Source organism: Pipra filicauda, unplaced genomic scaffold (genome assembly GCF_003945595.2).
Source record: "Pipra filicauda isolate LSUMZ 115617 unplaced genomic scaffold, ASM394559v2 scaffold11_size5308982_pilon, whole genome shotgun sequence".
Classification (NCBI taxonomy): Eukaryota; Metazoa; Chordata; class Aves; order Passeriformes; family Pipridae; genus Pipra; species Pipra filicauda.
This window is the reverse complement of record NW_024103652.1, coordinates 3,668,987-3,685,952: the sequence shown is the minus strand read 5'-3', so window position 1 is coordinate 3,685,952 and position 16,966 is coordinate 3,668,987. Positions and strand designations below refer to the sequence as shown.

The window sequence follows — 16,966 nt, the reverse complement described above, 5'->3', positions numbered from 1 at the left end:
TGTCTTGATAGGATATAAATGTTGAAATACTTCAGGAAAAGATTTATTGGAGACAATCATTGTGCCAACATACTGTTTGCTTAGGTATTCTGGAGGTTATCTGCTGTTGGGCTTTAATAAAAATTGAATTTCTGAGTGGACTCTTGAATGTTGTATTGGATGTTAGGAATTTAAAGTTCTCTAAGTTTTTTTTTTTCCCTTTTTATTTCAGCTTTCTGAATTAGTATTTTCATATAAGACTGCCCTTCAAATCAGAGTTCTCTAGTTACATGCAAAATGGATAGGCTCATCCTTTATATTAATGACACAATTTACAGATGTTTGGTTCCTGAAAACCATAACATAGAAATATTCCACTGTTTTAATTAAGCAGCTAAAATTTATCTGTCTCCACTTACTTTGGGCACTTGCTCCACTGCCAGCTCTCAATTCTGCAGAAGCTTGTTGCTTCATTTTTTTTCCATTTGATACCGACTACCGACTCAATCAGAGTTTCTGAATAAAGTCTACTCTAATAAAGACTTGCATATTAAAACACACTATGGGATTCTGAAATCATGTGACAGATTGCTTTTGATGCTGGGCTTTTTATCCACCTCAGAGCGAGTGACATCTCATTAAGACCTTGGAGTTTGACTAGTGAAATGTAAATAACTATGCAGCTTTCTTTCTGTTTGCTTTCAGGCTCTCAAAATGTGTGTGACTGCAAAATATAATGAACAGCTTTTAAGTGTGAAAAAAGAACAGGGACAACCAAAAGCATTCCTTATGCATCAGAATAAAGCAGAATCCAGAGAATCTTAATTAGTTGTTTCTCTATAAACCCCAAATATAAATTGAATTTTATTTTCATTAGTGCGAGTTGCTCTCCTGCACTATACTTAATGTTTGTGGTTCAGAAAGATTAACTACACTTTGAAATGATTGCTTAGTCTTTTAATCCCATTTTATTGGAAAACTACTTTTTTGGTGTTTTGTTTGTTTAGTTTTGGTTTTTTGTTTGGTTGGATTTTGTTTTGTTGTTCTTTTTTCTTATTTCTTTTTTTTATCACCCTTATACGAAGAGTTAGTGTTTTAGAAAGATCCTCCAAGGATGAGAACATATAAGTTAACAATTCTTGATTTACATTCTAAAGTTACATTCTGTTTTTAACTTGTGCAGATGGAAATACTCTAAAAGGCTACACCTCACCACTGGAAGTGTTTTCACTGAAAAATTATTGGGACTATACTCTTCACAGAAATCTCTCGTAAACCAGCTGATAGATGTTGCATCAAATGTTTTTGAAATCTTAATAATTGTATTGAAATTTGTCATCCACATTTCTTGAAATTTAAATAACTTACCTAAAGATGATTTATCTAGATTAACTAAGCTAATTAAGCAAACATAAGAACTAGGATAACTAATCACACCTGTGCAGTATCTGTTCATGTCCACAGTCCATGCATGTAAAGAAAGTTAAAATAAAAGAATCTACTGTGGATACAGACATGTACGAATATCTCTGGTATTAAATTCAAAATATTCAAAGATAATTTATGTGTTTCTGTTCTAGACTTATTGGATTAAAAACTGAAGCTCCAAGTGCTGCATCAACAAGCACAAGTACTCCTCAGCCAGTCAATAATGTGGTCCACTGCTTGGCATCTGCACTGCTTCAGATAGAACAAGGGATTGAGCGCAGGTTTCTCAAAGCACCTCTTGGTAAGTCTCGAAATTTAAACTGTATGTCTCTGATGTTGTGTAAGCTTTTGTAACAAACGAACAAACCCCACCTGCCCCAACGCCACAGAAAGACCCCGCACGCCAAACCCACTTGCTTCTTCTGAAGGATTGGATGCTTTAGAGCAGCATGTTGGGGAAAAAAACCAAATAATTAACCTATTGCTGTGTAACACTGTAAAACTGAAAAAAGTTAGATTGATAGTTTACAAGGCAATCGATCATGAGGAAATATTACTATTTTTCTTACTATTCTACTTGTCCTGAACTATATGTATTAATTAACAGCAAATTTTACCCTTAAGTTCATGCTTATTTAACATGGATCGTTTCAGTGACCTTGTTTGTGTGGCCCTACAATTATACTGATGCACTGGGAGACAAATTGTACCCTTAGGCAGGAATGAGTAATCTTTCTGGGGGAATACTCTAAATCAGAATTACTGTTGAGGCCAATATGTTGCTCTACAGTGAGTTTCTTCTGAGTGTTATTTAGGTTGTAAAAATATATGCTGCTTTTTATACTGTTTCTGCGAAAGCAATATAAGCCTTGTTTATGTGGATCACCTTGATCAGAATATTGACTGTAAAATGTGGGAAACATTTACATTGCAGACTTTCAGATTCTCAGATTTTGCATTTGTGCTGTAAAACTTGGAAATAAAAGGTTGCAAGAAAAATTTAAACCAAAGCAGGATTTTAGCTTGACTTGGATACACATTCCTTCCTTGACTGCCTCTGATGGTGCTCTAGGGGTGAGAGAGAAGATCCAAAGTGCATAAAGTCATTTTGGTTTCCAGTGATACCTCAGGTCTGGATTCCTTAGGATCCTTTTGCAATTCAGAGCTGGAGTTTTGTCTTGGAGAAGTATGTAAAGATGCTTCATCCTTCCCAAGGCCGTCCTGTCTGGATGGCACACTGGGGATGAGCCATGCTCTGTGCTTGCAGGACTGCTTTGCTTTTCACCTGTGAGAGTACAGCACATACCAGGGTCTTCCAGAGCAACAACTGCCACACACCCTATTAGATGATACTTTCCTCTGATAACCACTGTGTACAAAACTCTTATGCTCTGGCAGATGTTGCTGTAGTAGTTTAAGATGAAAATGCAGGTTTTGGTGTGTTAACACTAGATGTTAATGCCCTATGGCACAGTTGATCCAAAGCTGTTTCTGCATCTTGGCTGCTCCTACATGGAGTTTGCTGTCTGGGTATCAGTTGCCACTGAAGATGAGTTTGAGCTAGATTTGTGCCAGAGACTGATGTGCAGACATGGGTTCCCTTCCACAACCTTTTATTATTGGTGTGATAACCTCTAGAAGAGGGAAGTGCAACAAATGATTGAGATGAAAGGGGAGAGCATGAGAGTAGTTTGAATCGCAGCTGTTTGAAAGCTTTACTTGGCTTAGTGTTTGGTCAACTCAAATATGTCTGCTCTTTCCAAGCCAGGCATGATGTGGCTTATTTCCTACTACATGACTCTATTTACAACTTGCACAACAGTAATTGACAGTACATCTATCATTTGTCCTACTTACTCTTCATATACAAGTTGCAAATACGTTGTGAATTATATGCCTCCATTTCTAAACTGGCTTACAAACTTGCCAACAGCATCTTGCTGACAATTCTAAGTTTACCATTCCCTGAAGGGGAAAAACATGGTTATTAGCAAGTTATGGCCACTGATCATACACCCTGAAATAGAGGAAAAGGACTAAAAGAAGAAAAATGTCCCTGAAGTATTGGAGGGAAAGTTTTTTAATAGTCCTCCTGTGTCTTTTTTTTTTTCAGTGATTCCAACTGCTGTAATCTAATGATGGTTCATTTTTTTGCCTGATCTTTTCAATGATGGTGGGATTTCTTTTTTAACTTGGGAATCTTTTTCCCTTTTAGGTGCTTTATATGGTGCAACAAAGAAACTGTATAGGGAAAGCAATTGTACGTGATTTGCATGTCTTAAAATCCCTGATGTTCGTTTTCCATAGTGTGCCCGTGCATCTCTGCTGCTCTGAAAAATGCTAATGCTCTAAGATTACTGTAATGTATAGAATAATCTACATCGCTGAGGAGCAGGAAGGATCCCAGGTGTCCTCTGCTCTGGCTCACTGCCTGAACCGTTAAGCAACAGTGTCAGGTTCCCTTTTCTTGCTTTACCTTTGGTGCCAAATGTCTCATGTTTTCGGTTGCGTAATGGGCCACTTTTAGCAAGAGTCAAGTCTGAATGAAAGCAAGATTGCATATGTGTAACAGGCAAAGAAGAGTTCTCTACTTAGCTTGACAAGGAAGTGTTTGTAATACTACTAAACCTCTTAGGGAAAAGTGCTTCTTGTTTCGGACTGTCTTGTGCTCAGAGCTGTGATGCACTTTTTCTCTGACCCCTTTAGAAAGTGTTCAGCAGTATTCTGATAATAGAAATTAGGTCTAAGTTTGTAACCACTGGGTTTTGGTTTGTGGAACTTTGGTTTTGTGTCACTGTTTTTATATAGATGATTGTGTCTGTACATTCTTTTTTTTCTTTCTCTAACAGGAGTTTCTTTTTAAATAGTTGTTCTAACTATTTAAGGGAACTGCCCTAGACGAAATGCCTTGCATATCTGTTTCTAATGTTAAACTCGATAATCTCAACTTTTAGGCTGATTTAGTTACCACTGAATTAAAAACACTGGAAGTCAAGCAAGTGATAGGAGTTCTGTAGGGAGTACAGGGGACCACTTGTGGTAAAAAAGAGTGCCCCTGCTTTTCTGCTTTAAACCAAACTGAATGTGCTTTGTCTTTGTCATTATTCCAGTTGTTGCTTTCACTGTGAAGTTTCTTTGCCCTCTCTGCCCCCCCCCCCCCTTCATTCTGCTCTGTTCGTATTAGGGAGTGGAGCCATACTTAACAATTTTTAGTTTTCATTTATGGCTTCTAGTCCTAAAGCCAGCACAGTGAAATTCCCTGCAGTCACTAGCAGGTTTATCTTGGTGGCCTCCAGGGTGCAGAGCAGACAAAGGGACCCGGCACAGCAATAAAAGGACCAGCTGTTCCTCTCTCCTCTGTTTTTGTTTGAGGCTCTATCAGGCTGCCAAGAGCCTCACTGGTGATTCTGATAAGTTTAGAGTTGAGGTGCATACCAAATGTTCAAGTGGAAGAGCAAGAAAAGACTGACAGAGAAGACAGTGATGCAAAAGGAGATCTGGAAACCCCAGAAATGGCCCCCTTGGCCTCACAGAGCTGCTATATGGTCGCTGATCTTCTGTTGTCTGGTGATTAAATGTAACATGATTTGAATTGTATGCATATCTTAATTATGAACTGTCTTTTAGAAGTCTTTTCATTAAACATTAGCTATGAAAATTTGGTTTTTCTTCCTTCAATACAAACTGAGGTAATGTATGGGGAGAAGCATGAAAAGGAGGGGGAGCAGTTGCAGTACATTGTTTTTCTGCAAAAACTTATGAGTTAAGATGTAAAAAAGCCTTTTTTTTTATTTTAAATAGCTGTTTGAAGGAAACTCTGAAGTGCTGCTTCTCAGATAAAAATTACATTTGAGAAGGTAGAAATACAAGCAGTTTTTACTACAGATTTTATTTCTTTTTTGATACAAGTTTACTTTTCATTACCTTACATTTCAAAATACTTTGCAGTGCAGAAGTAGGGTCTCCTCATTCCTATTACAGAGATGTTAAAGTTGAGGTATGAAATGATGAAGTGCTTTGGTTTCCCTGGAGTTCAGTGAGGCAGCCCTCCCAAAAAAACTGCCTTCTGCACTAGTGCAGGACTTCAGTCATTAAACATCCTTCAGATTTTCATACAAAAGGTTGGATTCTAATTCATGGGAGGACCTTTGTGACTGATACAGGGAATAATTTACCTCCTTTTTAACTTGTGCCACCTACTTCTTGCAGGACAAAAAAACCCCAAAACAACTTTTTTGCTTCTTTTTGCTTGTCTTTATTCCATTCCTTTCCTTCTAGATTTTGATTGTCTTTGTTTTCTCTACTGTCAAAGTTGTTTCCTTTGAACAGGGATGGGATTAGTATATCTGCATACTTTGTTCTCATGCTTTCATTACTTCCCTGCGGAGTTTCATGAGCAGAGGCAGCAAAGGTGGAAGTGAGCATTTTATGATGAAGAATTTTTGTTTACTCTTCAGAGAAGGCAGTCAAAGAAGGTATTCCTTGTAATTGAAACAGATGAGGTTTACCATGGCTCTTCCTTCCTGGGAGGTTAATTTAATCATTTTAACACTCAAGAACACTCCTGCAGAACAATATCCAAAGCATGTTGTTTCACATGGACAGATGAGCTCATTCTCTTGGCCCTTGAGAAGTGTGCCCATAAACTGGCTACATTTTTTGAGAATTGAGGAGGTTCATGGTAGCACAGACCACATAAGCTGTTTGCTAAGAAAGAAACCTGTGGCCAGTATCTGCTCCTGTAGCCATTTGTACTGGAGATGGACAGAAAGGTAAGGCAGGGTAGGCTTCAGAGCTTTCAGTTCAAGCCTCCTGTTTGTAGTGGGAGTCAAAATAAATCCTGGAATATGCAATTCCTCTGTGCACATTACTCTTCACTTTTCTGCGTGCACATGTTCGTAACTACTGTTTTAGTTATGTTTTTAGACTATGCAAGTATGGACTATAAAAATTAATTAAAAAATAATTTGCCATGCTTCAAAAAGGTATTTGAAATAACTCTATGAATTTAATGTTAGGTAATGCAGAAGATGATGAAAGGAACCACTGGGGGTATGAAAGGAGGAAGAGAGTGAAAGACAAGACTAGTCAGAGAGATGGTAAATTTTAAATGTTACTTGTATTGCTAAAAATTAGAAAGCATTGAATATTTTATCAGGTTTTCTTTTTTGTTTTTTTTTTCTTAAATAATTTTGTAGCCAGTTCCTTACATTGAAGGAATTGTGGTATTGAAGCCAAAGGTTTAAACATGGGTACTGAAACAAATACAGCTCAAAGATTAAAAAAAAAAAAAAAGTTTCTGCAACCAGAAATAAAGAACTGTATTTTTTTTATCACTTTGGGACAGAAATTTGCATGTTCATGTAATTGCATTTTCCCCCCCCCTTCCTTTTAATGTCCTCATTTTTTTGAAACTTCACAGCATTGTGCAACTGCATATCCTTTCTAGAAATACTAAAATGGAAACCCCTTCCCTCAACTCAATTAGCTATTGATAGATGAGTGCACAGATCTGTCAAACAACTTCATTTGCATTGTAGCAAGGCTTGGAGGACTTAGGTGACGGAGCGGTATCCCACTGCGCAGTGTAGAGCTGCTAAGACACAAAGGAAGAGGCCGTTTTTCCCTCCATGTTAACAATATAAATGAGAAAGATGATGGATGGAAGAGAGAGGTGTTATTCTTATTTTACAAATTGGGATCTGAAAACAGTGGGTGTTATTTGGTGTGTTTCTTTCAGTGGCAGGACATGCTGAAGCAGGTTGTGGTCACTAATTTCCATCTCTACTTGCCCTGCAAATCTGCAGTTGCAGTATATTTTTTGTGTTGTGTGATGAATTATATCAGTGAACCAATCCAGGCTAAAAGTAACCTCCAAATAAAAGTAATAATGCTGAAGCTGCCGTTATCAGCAAAAGAAATACTTGTCAAACTATGTGTATGCTTAAGATAATGTCTTTCCCAGAGTTATAGTAGAAATCTGTTTTAAGCAGGTTTAATTTTCTTAACTGAATTTTAAAGAAATACATTGAGGTATGCTGCAGTGCTGTGAAAAGCACTGTCCTCAGAAAACTGAACTTGATACAGGAAACCTAAGGACGAAGTAATAGGAAATGTTAGGAAATACAGCTTTATATTTGCAGTTCACAAGTGGCTGTATTTTATTTATGAAGCTTTATTGCCTGTTTACCCTCTGCCTTCTCCCATCATTTCTCTTGTGCTGCTGTTAATGCAAATGTATGCAAGATTAGACAAATCCTGGCAGCCAGTTGATGAGAAGGCAGAACGACCTTGCCAGGAGAGTAATTAGTCTCATTTTTGTTCTTTCATTTTATTCGTTATTAGATATTTTGTCTTCCGATTCTTGACAATAAGTCATTTGGCAGACAGGTGCATCATAGGCCATTCCTGTGCCCACTGTGACTAGTGCAGCAGGCAGGGAGGCATTATATACTGGAGTGCATCATTAATCCACTAGAGATCACGCAGTAGTAAGTGGACTATCACTTTCAGAAGGGAAGTCTGCAGACATTTCCATTATCAAAAGCACTGTTGTATTGTCTCTTCCTGTCCTCAAACCTTCTTTCTTTAAAATTCAGAAAATAGCTTTCATCATTAATAAAGAAATTCACTTTCTGCTCAGCAGCAGCAGTGCAGGGTATCATTTACACCTTCTTGTTTCCCTTAGGTCAGTTGAACAGCCCATTTGTTTCTGTGGTTCCCAGCTGCTCATTCCTGTTTGGTGCTGCCCCCCCATGCTATTCTCTGTGTGTGTTTGTCTGGCTGCTTCCATGGCCTGGATTGCTAACCAAACCTGTTTGAAAATACAATCTAATTTCTTACCCCTGTGCCCCCTCCATTTATTTCTAATTTAATTAGGATCCCAGGTCTTACTTGGTTTGACACTCAATGTGTACCACGGATTCCTATGTGCTACGTTGCTTATAAAGTATTGAGGAAACAGTTATATTTCAACCAGTCCAAGTCACCCAACGTGGTTAATCACACAGATGCACAGGTTCTTTGAAGGCAGAGTGCAGGGCAGGAATGAAGGCACTGAGGCATGGGCAGAGGGCTGAAAGGCTCTCTGCTAGACTATACTGGAGCATGTCTGGGTGAGAAGTGCTCTTTAAGCTGTTTTTTGCCAGTGAAGTTTCAGGTACTTCCTTTAAATGTAAATATTTTGGGATTTCAAAATTTAAATACAAGGAAAAGTAAATTGGACATGTGATTATTTTTTTTGTAATCTTAAGTAAGCTTTGTTTATATGTTATAAATCAAATTGTTAGGTTTCCAGGTTGACATTTGAGTAAGACTGTAACATTTTAATCATGACCTATGTACGTGCAAGTTCTAAGTTGAATATGTATGGAAGAGTAAAATCTTAAAGGCTTCAGCAGCGTGGAAGCTAAGAAGAAAATATTCAAGTCTTGAAGAGATAAAATAAAGGTTGTAATATTATCCCAGTTTACTACTGCTGTCTGTTTGACGGTCAGAGTTTTACTTTGACTGTCTAGAATAACCTGGATCTTTGTAAAAGGAGTGTGATAATTCGGGTTTTTTGTTTGTTTTTCTTTCTCTTTTAAATCCCCTTCTTTAATGGAAGATGCCAGTGATGGTGGACGGTCCTATAAAACAGTTCTGGATCGCTGGAGAGAGTCGCTTCTTTCTTCTACCAGCTTGTCCCAAGTCTTCCTTCATCTGTCCACGTTGGATCGAAGTGTCATCTGGTCCAAGTCCATCCTCAATGCTCGCTGTAAGGTGTGTCGAAAGAAAGGCGATGCGGAAAGCATGGTGCTGTGCGATGGCTGCGATCGAGGCTACCACACTTACTGCATCAGGCCCAAGCTGAAGGTATCTCAGGAAAAAGAAGTGCTTCCTTTTCACACAGAACTTGAGTAGTTTTTATAACTTAATTGCATATTGCTAATGCTAATTTATTTTTTTTCCTCTTCTGTTTCTAGGTCATTCCTGAAGGAGATTGGTTTTGCCCAGAGTGCCGACCAAAACAGCGCTCTAGACGCCTCTCCTCCAGACAGAGGCCTTCTGTGGAAAGTGATGAAGAGACTGCTGAACAACTAGAAGGGGAAGAAGAGGCAAACTATGATGAGATGGGACAAAGTGAGGAAGAACATTACGAAGAAGAGCAAGATGAGGAGGATGAATCTCAAGAGGAGGAAGAGATAAGGTAAATAGATGTCTGTTAAATGAAAATATCTTGATTATTATGTGGAGTAACTGTTCACATAAGCATGTATTTTGAAGTCTAGTCTGACAAAGATTTTTTTTTTTTTTAATGGCAGCTTGTTATGAATTTGGCTCTTACTGAAAGATTTAATATGAACAAAAGTTAGTGCCACTGGACTTAGGCTCACTTTTCAGGATAAAAATGCCAGCTTTGGATGTGTGGGTGAGAGATGACCATCAGAGTTGCAGTTCTGTATAGCTACTGTTTGAATGTAAAGTAGGGAGAGTTTCAAACAGTAAAGATCTTCTGGAGAAAACCTGGAGTTGTTTTTGTACAGTTTTGAATTCTAGAGGACTAGAATATATATATATATATATACACATACAACATACAACATACAGTATATATATATACTAGATGTATTCAGTAAGTATTAGAACACTAGGGAAGACAAGGCCATCTGTTGGAGGTCATATGATATTGGGAGGGCGTGAGGACTAATGCTGTAGCTGTTTAAAAAAGCCCAACAAACAAAACAAACCAAACCCAACAAAAACAAACAAACAAACCCCCCCAAAAAGACCAACAAACCCAAGCCAAGAAAACCCCCTTCAAAACCAACCAACCAAAAAAACCCACACAATAAACTAAATAATCCAGTGATAATTTCAATAAAAATTTGATTTGATACACACGCCAGCAACATAAAAGTTGAAGGAAAATTTTCTGATCTCAGAGTATTTTTCTTCTTTTTGGTACAGTCTTTTAAATGGACTGAAGCAAGGTTAATTGTGTTGAAATTCAGTAGTTGGAGAGAACATGTATCTCCTTGAGAAATAAATTTGTCTCTGGGATCTTCTTTCTCTCCTGCAAAGGAAGGAGAGTCTTGAGTATTAGTTATAAACCCTGACTAGAGCATAACTCTTATACTTAGTGTTTTACAACTGCAATTCATTTATGTGGCTGATAATAATGTTCAGAAATCCTGGTAGTTACAGTTGTCACAGTGGTTACAGTGAGAAATAAGCGATTTAAAGAAATTGATAGCTGGTGCTCTAATTAATGCATTCCTATTGCACAAGCTGCAAATGGCATCGGTATTCTGAGCATTTCCTTAAAGTATGTGCCCCACATAATATTTAATTAAGAGACCCCAAGGCAATATTTAAGATAATGGTAATTGAATGACTGACTGCATCAGGTTGAAAGCCAGCTGCTTACCAGTCCAACCTGGAATGGTTCGGTTTTGTAAATGCTGAATTAGAAAACTGACAGAAAAGGGAGGAATGTAATTTGGGGACAAATAAATATAACTGTTCACTTTTTGTAGCCCATCAAAGCAAGGAAGATCCCAGGTCAAGTTTCCATTAAAAATGAGAGCAGCCAAACTCAACAATCCATTTTCAAGTCAGAACAGCCAGCGTCAGGCACGATATGCTTCTCGAAGTCAGCAAACTGAATCTTCACCAAAAATTACCAGAAGGGGTTTAAGAAACATAAAATCAGCCTCTTCAGCAGTGACAAGGCCTACTTTAAGACTTAATAGCCGGACCACTCGTCAAAGCCAAAGTTCATTACAAGCAGATGTATTTGTGGAGTTACTCGGTCCTCGAAGAAGACGAAGAGGAAGAAAGAGTGCTGATAACACACTGGAAAACAGCCCTTCCAACTCTCTTGGATTTAGAATTGTTGATACTGCAGACCCCAGCGAACGGCTTAAGAAGTATCCAGTTTCTGCTTCAAAACTTTCTCTTCCTGTTACTGAACCCAAGAGAAGAGGCAGGAAACGACAATCCACAGGTTAGAGAAATGTTTTTATCACAACGAAACCCACGTTCTGTTCCTTGTGAAAATATTTGTGTGGTAAAGCAAGGAGACTAGAAGTGGTGAAGGCAGTTTTGCCTTCCGAGACAGTTTCTTTCTTTTGCAGTGAAAGTGAAAAAGTTTCCAGTCATCTAAAGAACAAATATTTAATTTGCCAAGGAGATTTATCATGTCCATATTTGAAATTCCATATTAGCACAGAGTATGGAGAAACTGCTAATAAGCGGATAGAAAATGTGAAAGTAATTTTATGCCTTAACCCACATAAATCAAGTGTTTAGCTACAGCTTTTATGCTTTTGTTTTATTAAAAGTTAAACAGTGAAGAACACAGATAGAGGCAAGGTAATGAAATTGGGAATATACACACACAACAAGAAACTACTACCAGAAGAAAAATGTTGTTTCTCTGTTACAGGGCTAGCGGTGTCCTCGATTGTTAAGCTAATACTTGGATAGTAGGGAAATACTTGGAAAGATACAATAACCTTTTAAAAACAAAGAGGACCCAGTGTGAGAGACTGAAGAGTGTAAAAGACTTGCACTCCAGTGTGGCAGCCTTGCATTCTGCATGATTTCTGTCCTTCTCCATTGGAAATTTCTGAGCTTAACCACCCTGCTGACTATTCTTGAAAGCAGATAAAACCACTCTGAATAGAGGTTTTGTGAAAGTAAAAGTTATGAGTAGGCAGCTTATTCTGTTTTTTTCTAATAGAGCTTTTTAAGTGTTTAACAAATTGTTTTAAGATGGAAATCAGTGAAAAAAAATAATTTCCAAAATTAATGCAGTCCAGCTAAGTCCTGGTACTTAGCATTTTGTATGGCAAGAGAGACATATTAGTAGTAAGTAACAAGGCTGTAGTATAGTTAATACTTGAAGCCAAACTACATGCGTTGGGCTCTTAAACTACAGTTTTAGTACCCAAGAATAATGGTGTTTCACTCTTTTTTTTCTTTCTTTTTTTTTTTTTTTTTAATTTTACTTGTCAGGCTTTTATTTTTATCTGGTGGGGTGTCATTTTTTTTTTTCCAGAATCATCTCCTCAGATATTGAACAGGAGAAGTTCAGGACGTCAAGGGGGAGTCCATGAACTCTCAGCTTTTGAACAACTCATAGTGGAACTGGTACGACATGATGACAGCTGGCCTTTCATGAAACTGGTTTCCAAAATCCAGGTAACTGAAAGAACTGTAGAGGGAATAACAATGGCTGAGAGTCCCGTTTGCTGCCACTAAAACTTGTGAATTTATAGCATTGCCCAAACAGGGGGATAAAGCTAAGGAATGGGATTCAGGAGAACTCTTGCATTTCAGCTCAGATATTTGGTGCCAGAAATAACTTCTATGATTGACATGCTATTGGCAAAATTTTAAATATGCATTCCATCAGGCATTTAAAAATGTGAAATGCTTTGCTTTGAAAAAAACCCCAACCAATCAAGTAGGGCGCAGAATTGCTAAAGGTAAGCTTATGGTTATTAATTAATAATTTAGTTGAATTAATCTTCAGTTTATGCAAGATATTCTGAGAAGAAACCTCCAATGAAATAACAAGAAAGAAACAATTTCACTCTGATGTTAACTATAATGCAGTAAGAAGATGATTTCGTAGCTTTGTTCTTAATTTCCCTCTTGTTTAAATTTTAAAGTACTAATTGGTAAAGTGGGTACCCAAAGTAAGTGCTGCTTGAGAGGTTTTTAAATACAGTAGAAGTTCCCAAAGCTGCTTTTCTGCAGGCTGCACTGGCTTGTCAGTTGTAAGGCAACTGGGACTATCTGATCCTCCAAAGTGCCTGTCCTCTCCAAGCCCTGTGGGGCAACTCTGCACAGACATTCTTGCAGGACCTAGTAGTTGGTGCTTAAATGCTCTATTAAAATTAATAGTGATAGCTGTTAAATGAAGACTTGAAATTCTGAATTCAGTATCACAGAATATTCTGAGTTGGAAGGGACCTATAAGGATCGAGTCTTTAAATAGTTGGAAGGATTGATCTGTCAGGACAAAGAGAATGATGTACAAACATGAATGAAAGATGTAAGCGTGGCGGAGGAGGAGAGACATTTTCAGTGAAATGGAGATTAGTGTGTGCCTAACAGAGTACTGGAATTATGCTGGAAAGGGCAGGAATCTAGTGAATGCAAGAAAAGATGGAGAATTCAACTCAATTTTGATCCTGAAAAGAAACTGCTAGATTTCAGTGTGTTCCAGTTTCCCTGAGTCAATCACTAAGGGATAGCCTGTATAGTTTGGAAAGAAAAATCCATACCTGAGTGAACCAAATTTTCTTCATCATGATAGAAATTTTCATTTTGCTTTGAAGACTGTAAAGAATACATTGAATGGTCAGTGCACAGCATGCCAGAAAGAGGAAATTACCTAAAGGGAAAGGAATGAAAAATGTGCCAATTTAATTCTGTTTCTCTACTAGTTCTTTCTCTAGGTTTATTTGCAGGTTGCACTTGATAGATAGTAAAGTTACAGACCATAACCAAAAACTTGGTTTTAAAACATACATGATGGTGCATGTGGATATCTTTCCTTGGAGGGGTGGGGGAAGTCACATTTGGATCAGATACCTTTTTCTTTTACTTCCCTGCCCTGCTTCGTGAGTGTGAGAGTCACCCTAAGCTTGATGCTTACTGGAATTCAAAATTTGTGATCCAAATGACCAGTGCACTTAAAAGTTAGACAGTCCTTTTCCTCCATAAACATTGTTCTTAGTGGCTCTTTATCTCTGATACTTGTGTACAGTGTCCTGCTTGCTGTAGAAGGGTTCACTACCTTGTCTTTAACACAAGTAAATGGAATTTCTCAATTCCATTTCTTCAAAACAATGAATAGTAGTGGAGTCAAATTTGTCATTATTCATGATTAAAGAGCTTTTAATATTGTAATATGTTACAAGAAAATGAAAAATTTTAAAATCTTGGAAGTAATTTTTGTGCTTGACAGATGGGAATAACTGGAACACCATAATGCTTATCTGGTCATGCAATTTTCTTACAGTTGTTCACAGGGTATTTAGGATTAGATTTATTCATTGAATTGCTGGCTAATGGTTGTTATGGTCTGCTATTTTAATGAAGCAAAAAATGAAAAAGCAATACCTGAAAACTAGTATTCAATTCAGGAAATGAAGGTGGTTGCCTAGGGACTCCTCTGTTTATTTAAAAACAAAACATGCTTTCTGCTAATACATGATTTGATTAACATAGGTAGAATTTTAAGCTTCCATTTCTTTGTCGATGAATCCTTTTGTTTGTTTTTTTTTTAGGTACCAGACTACTATGATATCATCAAAAAACCTATTGCCTTAAATATAATCCGTGAAAAAGTGAATAAATGTGAATATAAGTTAGCATGTAAGTATTGTTTATTGAAAGGAATACTGAACCATGTTCTCTCATTTTAAATTCTTGTCCTAAAATAGGGTGTGTCAGATGATTAGAAATCTGAAATTGTGCTTGGTTTCGGGGTTTGTGGTGTGTTTTGTTTTGGGTTTTTTTAAAGAGCAGTTACTAATATTTTTTTAAATAAGATCCGTTGAACTTAGTTCTTTTACTACCAAAATACACAATGTAAAGATAGATAGGAAATGAGCAGCTGTGAAACAACTGGTAATTTCTCAAGCCTTTGATGTCAGTGAGTGTCACTGATGAAATAATTAGAAAATGTTCCTGTTTGATTTGTATTTCCTGTATTGATAATCAGTGAAATTTAAGAACGTTTACATGGCACTGCACCAATACAATGACAGGAACTCGACACACATGTAAAGACATTTTTGTGTTGCAATTCTATGTAGGATCACTGTATTAATTCAGTGGTGTCATACTGCTTTAGCATACTGTTCTCTGATGACTTAAGACATGCTAAATTAATTTATTTCCTCCTATTTACTAGCTGAATTCATTGAAGACATTGAGCTGATGTTTTCAAACTGCTTTGAATACAACCCTCGTAACACAAGTGAAGCAAAAGCTGGAACTAGACTTCAAGCTTTCTTCCACATTCAGGCTCAAAAGCTTGGACTTCCAATCACATCTGGTAATGTGGACCACACCGCTCCTGCGGCAAAGAAGTCACGAATCTAACCTCTGCCTTCCAAAGGATTTTTTGAGGGAATTTATAATGTTCATTAAAATGAATTGTTAAATTACGCAGTCGTCATGTCTGTTTAAAGCAATAACAACTGTTTAACCACCTTGAAGTGTGGCCTGCACTATATTCTCATTGTAATATTAAGCACTCAGGAGAATGTAGGAAAGATTACCTTTGCTACAGTTTTATTCAGTGTCTAATAATTTTGATAGATGTACTGGTTTACAGAGGTTTTGTACATTTTTAATACATTCATGTGTCCAGATATCTTCCAGAAGTACTTTGTTTTTTCCTGCACAAAATAACCTTGTTTCATCCTCTAGATTTTGTAGGAGCTGTGGTATTGAGGGCTTTATCAACTCAGAGAAAATCTTCTGCTGTAGCACAGTTGAAGAAACTGTGTGTTTTTAAAACTTGTGTGAGCATATTTTCTCAACACTACACATGAATGAGTACAACTGCATATCTTTTTAAGTACTGTACCAGTGCTGGCTGGAGGTATTCAGTCTGAGTTTATTAAGTAGATATTTATTTAGTATTCAAAGTAATTTGTGAATTTGTTTTGTATTTATAAAATTTGTACTCGGGGATTAAAAACAACAAAAACAAAGAAAGAGTTCCATAACTTTTTAAATTTTTTCCGGGGTTCTTTTTTGTTTGTTTATTCCCCTCTAACTTGATGATCAATCAATAAATACCTTTCTTGTGTCCCTGACAGTTCTTCTAGCAATGAGTAAATTTACAGGACTGTACTCTAAGTTTCTACATACAACTTTGCAAGTGTACAAATAAAATGAGACATTTTTTCAAAGTATTTTGAGCTTGCACTTCATTTTGAGTTGTACTGCTACACCACCTTCCCCATTACCTTACAAGGATGAGTTGCTGGAGACCACACAGCAGAATCTGGTTCCAGTGTGAGTACCCCAGCCAGCATTTTCAGCAGCTGCAGCCACTGTGATACCTGGTTTCTGAGAGATGCAAATGTCCATCAGCATGTAAGGAGTAAAGTAAGTAGTGTAAGTTGTTTGGGTCTTTAATTTGCATCTTTAACAGTGTAAAACCTCACATATTTGTTTTGTTGACCAGCAGCTTCTTCAAACTATCCTTACTATCCTTAATTGTTTTACTTTCAATATTTATTAATTTAAATTTATTAAACTCAGTTTGAGTCAATAGCTGTAGACCAGTCCTGCCCACCTGGAGATATGCCACACTGAGAAAAAAGTATGGAGGATAAGTTTGGGGGTAGGAGTGAGGGGTAGCAAAAGCTGAAACATGAGGCTTCCTGCTGCAGCAGTTTTTCTCCCTGTGTTTGTGCTACGTTATGTCGGAGCTTTAACACCTGAATAAGCTCCAGACCTAACAATTACTTGCAATGAAGTTGTGGGTTTTCTTTGGCTGCTGTAGTGCTTACGTTGCCATAAAGGTGGCAAGAATGGACGT

The 16,966-nt window shown here is 37.3% G+C and overlaps 1 protein-coding gene across 4 annotated transcripts in view; it reads left to right on the top strand.

Annotated features, from left to right (window-relative positions):
- BAZ1A (bromodomain adjacent to zinc finger domain 1A) overlaps positions 1-15,578 on the top strand; it is a 64,366-nt gene extending 48,788 nt beyond the window's left edge. For 2 of the 4 annotated variants that reach the window (XM_027726824.2, XM_039386575.1), the window contains 8 exons: positions 1,560-1,708; positions 6,426-6,506; positions 9,014-9,261; positions 9,372-9,595; positions 10,926-11,395; positions 12,452-12,594; positions 14,694-14,781; positions 15,323-15,578. In XM_027726824.2, the coding sequence (XP_027582625.1) occupies positions 1,560-1,708; positions 6,426-6,506; positions 9,014-9,261; positions 9,372-9,595; positions 10,926-11,395; positions 12,452-12,594; positions 14,694-14,781; positions 15,323-15,513 (1,594 nt within the window). In that variant the 3' untranslated portion in view covers positions 15,514-15,578. The remainder of the gene's footprint in view (positions 1-1,559; positions 1,709-6,425; positions 6,507-9,013; positions 9,262-9,371; positions 9,596-10,925; positions 11,396-12,451; positions 12,595-14,693; positions 14,782-15,322) is intronic. The other 2 variants (XM_027726825.2, XM_027726827.2) reach the window with 1 other exon arrangement.
- Positions 15,579-16,966: the final 1,388 nt, after the last annotated feature.